At 42.8% G+C, this 8,213-nt stretch overlaps 1 protein-coding gene across 5 annotated transcripts in view; it reads right to left on the bottom strand.

Moving 5' to 3' along the window:
- The window catches only part of P2RX7 (purinergic receptor P2X 7), a 49,609-nt gene that overhangs the window by 2,116 nt on the left and 39,280 nt on the right, over positions 1-8,213 (bottom strand). For 2 of the 5 annotated variants that reach the window (XM_029223805.1, XM_029223814.1), the window contains exons 10-13: positions 7,933-7,998; positions 7,696-7,845; positions 5,368-5,469; positions 1,153-1,793 (exon numbers count right to left, since the gene is read on the bottom strand). In XM_029223805.1, the coding sequence (XP_029079638.1) occupies positions 1,296-1,793; positions 5,368-5,469; positions 7,696-7,845; positions 7,933-7,998 (816 nt within the window). In that variant the 3' untranslated portion in view covers positions 1,153-1,295. Of the gene's footprint in view, positions 1-1,152; positions 2,424-5,367; positions 5,470-7,695; positions 7,846-7,932; positions 7,999-8,213 lie in introns of those variants that run through there. The other 3 variants (XR_003793707.1, XM_029223834.1, XM_029223823.1) reach the window with 3 other exon arrangements.

The following is an 8,213-nucleotide window of genomic DNA, read 5'->3' as shown; positions in this document are numbered from 1 at the left end:
GAAAAAAAAAAAAAAAAAAAAAAACAAAACTCACAGATCCTTCATTAGTCACAATTTTGAATAATGTTCTCTATTTATTCTTTTTTTTTTTTCTATTTATTCTTTAAAATAGTTGTCATTAAGAAATAGTCCGAAAAAAAAAAAAGAAATAGTCCGTTCTAGTGCCAAAACCTTGAAACGGAAATCCTGCAGGAGGATCCGAAAACCTGCTATTCACTTATTTTTTTTTTGCGGTACGCGGGCCTCTCACTGTTGTGGCCTCTCCTGTTGCGGAGCACAGACTCCGGACGCGCAGGCTCAGCGGCCATGGCTCACGGGCCCAGCCACTCCGCGGCATGTGGGATCTTCCCGGACCGGGGCACAAACCCGTGTCCCCTGCATCAGCAGGCGGACTCTCAACCACTGCACCACCAAGGAAGCCCTAAAATAACAATTTTTGTTCTGTGGGTTCACTGGGTAGCTCTCACTTGGGTTGTCTGATGCAGTTGCAGTCGTATGTTAGCAGGATCTGGAATCATCTGAAGGCTTCTTCTCTTCCATGGGCTTGGATGGCTTGAATGCTGGGGGCATCTTTCCTCTTCACATGGCTGCTTGGGCTTCTTCACAGCAGGGTGGACTCAGGATAGGCAGATTTTTACATGGGAGCTTGCTTCCTCCACAGCAAGAGTTTCAAGGGACAGGAAGTGGAAGCTGACAGCATCTTAAGACCAAGACCCTGAACCTGACACAGCATCACTTTATCATTGGATAAAGTGATCAGGGCTGCCAAGACACAAGGGGAGGAGATATAACCCCTCAGGTCCTATAGGACAAATGCCAAAAAATTTGTGCCAAAACTTTTAATCCTCCCCATTCTTTAACCAGGACCCAAGGGTTTGTTGATAGTTGGACATTATCCTAGTCTCACCTCAAAATGAGCTGCTTCACGTTCATGTAGCTCTTTATGCGTTAATAAGAGAGTTTGTGTACACTGTCTCAATTTGCTCTCCTAATATCCCTGTGAAACAATAGATTGGATAATAAGGCAACTGAGGTACAGAGGTTAAAGGCCTAGGATCACACAACTTCCTAGGGATAGAATGGAGATATAAATCTGAATCTCTTGACTCTCAGTCCATGCTGAGGGATTCTAGTTTAGTTGCTGTTTGTTTACCCCGGTCACTTTGCTCTCTGACACAAACAGAGCTGGGGGAGGAGGAAAGCACATTTCCCTTTGGCTGAAAATCTGGACACACATCTTTGCAGGTGAAGCTCAAGGTGCAAGCAAAGGCAATGTTATATGACTGCTCAGCACATCAGTAAGGACTCTTGAAGCCACTGTACTGGTCTTCCCTCTTGGGAAACTCTCTCCGGATCCTCCAGCGGCAGCAGCTGGGCAGGATGGCAAAGTCAGCCATGTCCTGGGAGCCAAAGCGCCACATAGTATAGCACCTGTAGGCGCAGTGCCGCAGCTGGCTGTTGGTAGAATCTGCATCCAGCACCAGCAAGGGCTCCTGGTAGTGCAGGAGGAACTGCAGGACATGTCTGGACAGGATAAGCTTCTTGAACGGCTCTGAGGTGGTGATACAGGCACCCTGCTTTTTCCGACAGCACAGCTCCTCCAAGCATCTTTGTCTCTCAGGGAGTTGGGATGGGAGGCAGTTTCCGCACTGGCACCAATTTGGGCAGTCACTGGATCTAGGGGTTGCCCCTTCACTGAGCAGCTGGATAGCCTCTGGTTGTCCAGGAATGGGGGGTGGCTCGTGAAGAGACAGAGGCAGCCTGGACAAGTCTGTGAAGTCCATCGGGGGTCTCTGAAAAAGGCAAGTTTCCAAACCCATCAGCACTGACAACCCCTAGGGTTCTAGGTTCTTTAACTTTATTATTAACTTGTAAAATTACATTTAATATTACATTAATACTAGTAGCTATCATTTATTAAATGTATATATCAGGACTGTGTTTTGCAAGCACTGCCTCATTTAAGCTTTTGGAGAACCTCGTGAGATATGTGTTCTGATCTCCATATTACAGATTTGGAAAGTGAAATTCAGAAAAGCCAGGCCTCAATACATACATCTCTTCGGAGAGACCTTCTTGCCTTGACCACCTGATATAGGTAGTTCCCCTCCTCGCAGGTCATTCTCTTATCACATAATGATGTTCTATGTTTGTTAGGAGGAAATGATCTTATGAATTGATATGTTTACTTAATGATTCTTCTTCTACATGAAAGCAGGGGCCCTGTTTACTTTGTTTACTGCCTGCATTCCCAATGCCTAGGACAGTGCCCACACATAGTAGACAGTAAATATTTGTTGACTTAGCTCTGCTTTCTCCTTTCTCACTCACCATGCTCTCTTTTCTGAAAAAATCCATTTGTTATCCTCCAGTGGAAGTTGCCATAATTGCCATCATTTTTGTCTATTCTTTGTGACATATACCTTCATTCACCAGACAAAGAAAGTCTGAGTTAAGTACATTAAAATTGAATGGTTCTTGTACATGAATGTTCACGGCAGCACTATTATAATAACCAAAGGGTGAAAATAACCTAAGTGTCTGTCAATGGATGAATGGATTAAAAAAATGTTATGTTCATACAATGGACTATTATTCAGCTATAAAAAGGAATGAAGTGCTGACAAATGCTAAACATGGATGTTTAGCCAAACATGGATGGAACCTTGACATTATGCTAAATGAAAGAAGCCAGACATAAGAGGACAAATATTGTATGACTCAATTTACATGAAATGTCCAGAATAGGTACATCCATGTATACAGAAATCTACAGAAAGCAGATTAATGGTCGCCAGGGGCTGGGGAGAAGTGAGTGAGTAGTGTGCTGAATGGATATAAGGTTTCCTTTTGGGGTGTGAAAAGGCTCTGGAGCTAGATAGTGGTGATGGTTGCACAGCATTGTGGATATACTAAATGTCACTGAACTGTACACTTTTTTTTCCTCTTTAAAAAAATTATGTATTTATTTATTTATTTGGCTATGCCAGCTCCCAGCCGCAGCACACGGGATCCTCGCTGCTGTGCACAGGATCCTCGCTGCAGCATGCAGGATCTTTAGTTGTGGCATGTGGGCTCTTCCAGTTGCAGCATGTGGGATACATCTCCCCGACCAGGGATCAAACCCGGGACCCCCACGTTGGGAACACGGAGTCCCAACCACTGGACCACCAGGGAAGTCCCTGAACTTCACACTTTAAAATGATTAAAATGGTAAATTTTAGGTTATGTGTATATTACCACACCCACCCCAACACACAGGAGTTCACTTTATACCCAGATCTGATAAAAACATTACAGGAGTGGAAAAATTTTGGCCAGACTCTCTCAAGAAGAGATGTAAAATTCTTAAATATTAGGGAATTGAATCCAGCAGTAAATACAAAGAATCATACATCGCACTCAAACTGATGTTATTGCAGATTCCTGCAAGGTTGGCTTAATATTTGAAACCCAATCAGTGTAATGCACCACATGACAGAAGAAAAGAAAACTCATTGATTATTTGGAAAGAAGCAGAAAAAACACGTTATTTTAAAATTCAGTATCCGTTCATGATAAAAATTCTTAGTAAACTAGGAGCAGAGGGGAATTTTCTTAATCTGATAGCGCATTCTTTAAAAACGTACAGCAGGGACTTCCCTGGTAGTCCATTGGTTAGGACGTGGCACTCTCACTGTGGTGGGCCGGGTTCAATCCCTGGTCTGGGAACTAGGATCCCGCAAGACGTGGGGTGAGGCCGGAAAAAATAAAAAGACCTACAGCAAGTACTATAGTGAAGTAAAAAACTTTCTTTCTGACATAGGGAATGAGATAAAGATGCTTGGTCTTATCACTTCTATTCAGTATTGTACTGGACATCCTAACAGGTGTAATAAGCTCCTGGAGCTGGAAGAAGCAAGAAAGGGGCCTCCCCTAGAGCCTTCAAAGGGAGTACAGCCCTGCTGACACCTTGATTTCAGAATTCTGGCCTCCAGAACTGTGAGAGAATAAATTTCTGTTGTTCCAAGTTACCTAGTTTGTGGTCATTTATTATGGCAGCTGTAGAAAACTAATGCAGTTAGTGAAGATGTCCAGCAGCCAAAACTGATGGGGGGAATGTGAATTCGAACACCACTTCAGGGCTTCCCTGGTGGTGCAGTGGTTGAGAGTCCGCCTGCTGATGCCAGGGGACACGGGTTCGTGCCCCGGTCGGGGAAGCTCCCACATGCCACGGAGCAGCTGGGCCCGTGAGCCATGGCCACTGAGTCTGCGCGTCTGGAGCCTGTGCTCTGCAACGGGAGAGGCCACAACAGTGAGAGGCCTGCGTACCGAAAAAAAAAAAAAATGAACACCCACTTCAGAGAACTGTTAGGTGGTATCTACTAAAGCTGAACACACACCTGCCTTATGACTTAGCAGTTCCACCCTTAGGTGCCATACGTTTACTGTAGCAGCATCATTGGCATGAACCCCAAAGTGGAAACTACCCAAATAGGTAGTTCATTCAACAATAGAATGGATAAATAAATTGAATGTTTATAAAATGGAAATTATACAACGAGAATGAACCATTGCTATACACAACATCATGGATGACTCTCACAAAAATAATATTGAGGGAAGGAAGCCAGACACTCAACAGAGTATGTAATGAATACATACTATAGGATTAAAATTTTTTAAAAATTATAAAAATAAAAATAATTTTTAAATAAAAAAATTCTAGAAGAGGTAAAACTAACCGTGAATACAGGATAATGACTACTTTTAAGGGAAGGTAGTAATTTGGAGGCATAAAAGGGACTTCTGCTAGTAATAGTCACTTTTTAAAACTGGGTGCTTGTTACATGTGGTTTACTTTGTCATCAATTGTGATTTATACACATTTCTAGATATATTTATATTTAATAGTAAGTCTTGGGCTTCCCTGGTGGTGCAATGGTTAGGAATCCGCCTGCCAGTGCAGGGGACACGGGTTCGAGCCCTGGTCTGGGAGGATCCCACATGCCGCGGAGCAACTAAGCCCGTGTGCCGCAACTACTGAGGCCCGTGCGCCTAGAGCCCGTGCTCTGCAGCAGGAGAAGCCACCACAATGAGAAGGCCATGCACCGCAACGAAGAGCAGCCCCCGCTCGCCGCAACTAGAGAAAGCCAGCACGCAGCAAGGAAGACCCAATGCAGCCAAAAATAAATAAATAAATAAATAAAATAGTAAGTTTTCTCTTAAAAAAGAAAAAAAGACTACAGGAATTTGCTGGCGGTCCAGTGGTTAGGACTCTGTGCTTCCACTGCAGGGGACACGGGTTCGATCCCTGATTGGGGAACTAAGATCCTGCATGCTGCGTGGCGTGACCCAGAAGAAAAAAAATAAGACGAAATAACTTACTGGCACTTCTTCACCTTCAACATCTTGCAGACTTCTCTCAAGTAGCCTTTGGTTTACCATCCTAATGTGGGGTTCATCCACAAAGGACACATATTTTAATGTCTAGGAAATAAAGATTAAAATGTTACCAACTTTAGTTCAGAATTATCACAAATTGCATATCTGAACATATCTAAAGGCAACTGTTATTCCTATTTCCAAATGACAACCTGTTACACAAGCTAACCAAAAACTCTTGCTAACAAAGAAAGAATGATTCCGAGTCTAAAGGTAAATCAGAAATTGATCCCCAAGCACCTTAATTTGTAGATTTAGAGTATCCACAGCTTACTGCCTAATATCTGTAGGTCCCCCAAGTGCTATGTAAAATTCCTTTGTTGTGTTCCCTCAATTTCAGTTACTCTAGGTTGAATATCTCCAGAAAGTTATACTATTGAATCTTAAATTATTTATATTTTCATTAAATTTCATCCCATCTTGGGCCATGAAATGGTGATTAATTTTAGTTGCGAAGATGAACTTTTACTTTAATTGCAAATACATGTACAATGAACAATGAATTGTGCATTCAGCTGCTAAAAAAGGACAGCAATGTTCTTGGATAAAAGAAAGAAACCCTCTGTTGTTTTTAAATACCAGAGATTTCTCTTTGATTGGAGGAAATCATGGAGTCAATGTAGTAAATTCCAAATTAATCAAACCAAAACCATACAGGTGAACTAAAATTTGACCACTCTGACCACTCCCCCATCCTAGGCTCCTTTCCAGAAGCAATCACTGTTATCACTTTTTGTGTGTGTGTGTGTGGTACGCGGGCCTCTCACTGTTGTGGCCTCTCCCGTTGTGGAGCACGGGCTCCGGACGCGCAGGCTCAGCGGCCATGGCTCACGGGCCCAGCCGCTCTGGGGCATGTGGGATCTTCCTGGACCGGGGCACGAACCCGTGCCCCCTGCATCGGCAGGCGGACTCTCAACCACTGCACCACCAGGGAAGCCCCCACTGTTATCACTTTTATGAGTGTCCAGCACCTTTTTTTATACGTATATTACCTCCCCACACACATTTATATGTGTGTGTGTATAATACATGTAGAAAATATACAGAATCTATATGTGTGTGTATATAAATTGACATATATAATATACATGTAGAAAAAACATAGAATTAGTTTATGTGTATTGTTGCTTTTTAACCTATATATCATACCATATATATTGTTCCATAGTTTGCTTTTTTCCTGTCAACAAATGTCTTGGATATTTGCTCATGCCAGTACCTATAACATAGTGGTTATAAACATGGATTCTGAAACCAGCCTGCCTGAGTTGGAATTTCAGCTCTGCCACTTACTAACTCTATGACTTTGGGCAAATTATTTAACCTTCCTGTGCCTCAATTTCCTCATCTATAGAAAGAGATAATAATAGCACCTATCTAGAGTTCTGCTAATAATCATAATCCCATAAACCTACCTGTAGGGTTGTGTGAGGATTCAGTGAGTTAATGTATACGTAGCACTGGAAATGCTATGTAAACGTTTGCTTTTATTATAATCTACCTCATTTTTAAAAACTGGTACCAGGCCTTCCTTACTATGGATTTATCATAATTTATATCACCATTCACCTATTGGACATTTGGGCAGATGCTCCCCTTCACTGTCACAGACAGCACTGTGATGGACATCTGGTACATGTGTACTACGTGGGTACCCATGTGAGTGTTTCTCTAAGGCAGGTATAGAGAAGTGGAAATGCCAGGCTGTAAAGTATGTCCCATTTAAATGTTACTAGATTTACAAATTGTTCTCCAAAGTCATTATACTTTTTTTGCACAACCAATTTAATAAATCTGACAAAACTGACAAATCCTGGAACATAAAAATTTGTTTTCCCTATATCTTTCTTCTCCATTTTTGTGTCTATTCTTCACTAAAACTAAAGGATTCATCTGAGAGATGGTGGATTGGGGTAGAGTTCAGAGAATTATACACCATGGGATTGATTACACCTATGATTTTGGCCTTATTTTTTATTTATTTATTTATTTATTTTGCGGTACGCGGGCCTCTCACTGTTGTGGCCTCTCCCGCTGCAGAGCACAGGCTCCGGACGCGCAGGCTCAGCGGCCATGGCTCACGGGTCCAGCCGCTCCGCGGCACGTGGGATCTTCCCGGACCGGGGCACGAACCCGTGTCCCCTGCATCGGCAGGTGGACTCTCAACCACTGCGCCACCAGGGAAGCCCTTGGCCTTATTTTTGCAAACTTCTCCGTGGTCCAGTGGGCCATACAGGTGTTTTAACATCCCATAGACACAGCAAGCCTTACCTGCTTTGGCTCCACAATGGATTCACACTTCTTCCTGTAGTAGTATTCATTGACTGCACAGGGTTCACAGCACTTGCAACAGGGATAAATACGGGATCGACAGCATTTATTTGAGTAAGTGTTGATGAGAAAGTCAATGAACACAGTGCCCTGGGAAAAACCCAGACAAGCACCATGTCAGTGAAACTTCCTTTTGCCAAATCATTTTCATAAAATGTGAGAAAGAGAATCCCTTACCAAACCAAAGTAAGAGAGGTTTGAACCGATGTACACGATCAGCTGAATAATGTCAAATTTTCCTCCCTGGAAACAGAGTACAAAAGGTTACCCGGTTGAAATTCAGAGCAATGCTCTTTTGCTCTAACATGTAATTGTAAGTTCCAGCAGAGGAGGGAGTCTAGTGCCGTGAATTTGACAGATGCATTCAAAGTGTTCACGGCAACAAAGATTAAGGAGACTGAAAATATGAATCCCATTCTTCCTGCTTCTGCCTTTCAGGATGTGCTTGAAAACATGGA

The sequence above is a fragment of the Monodon monoceros genome, unplaced genomic scaffold, assembly GCF_005190385.1.
Source record: "Monodon monoceros isolate NGI ecotype Baffin Bay Population unplaced genomic scaffold, NGI_Narwhal_1 Super_Scaffold_1, whole genome shotgun sequence".
NCBI lineage: Eukaryota > Metazoa > Chordata > Mammalia > Artiodactyla > Monodontidae > Monodon > Monodon monoceros.
This window is presented reverse-complemented; position numbering and strand designations above follow the sequence as displayed.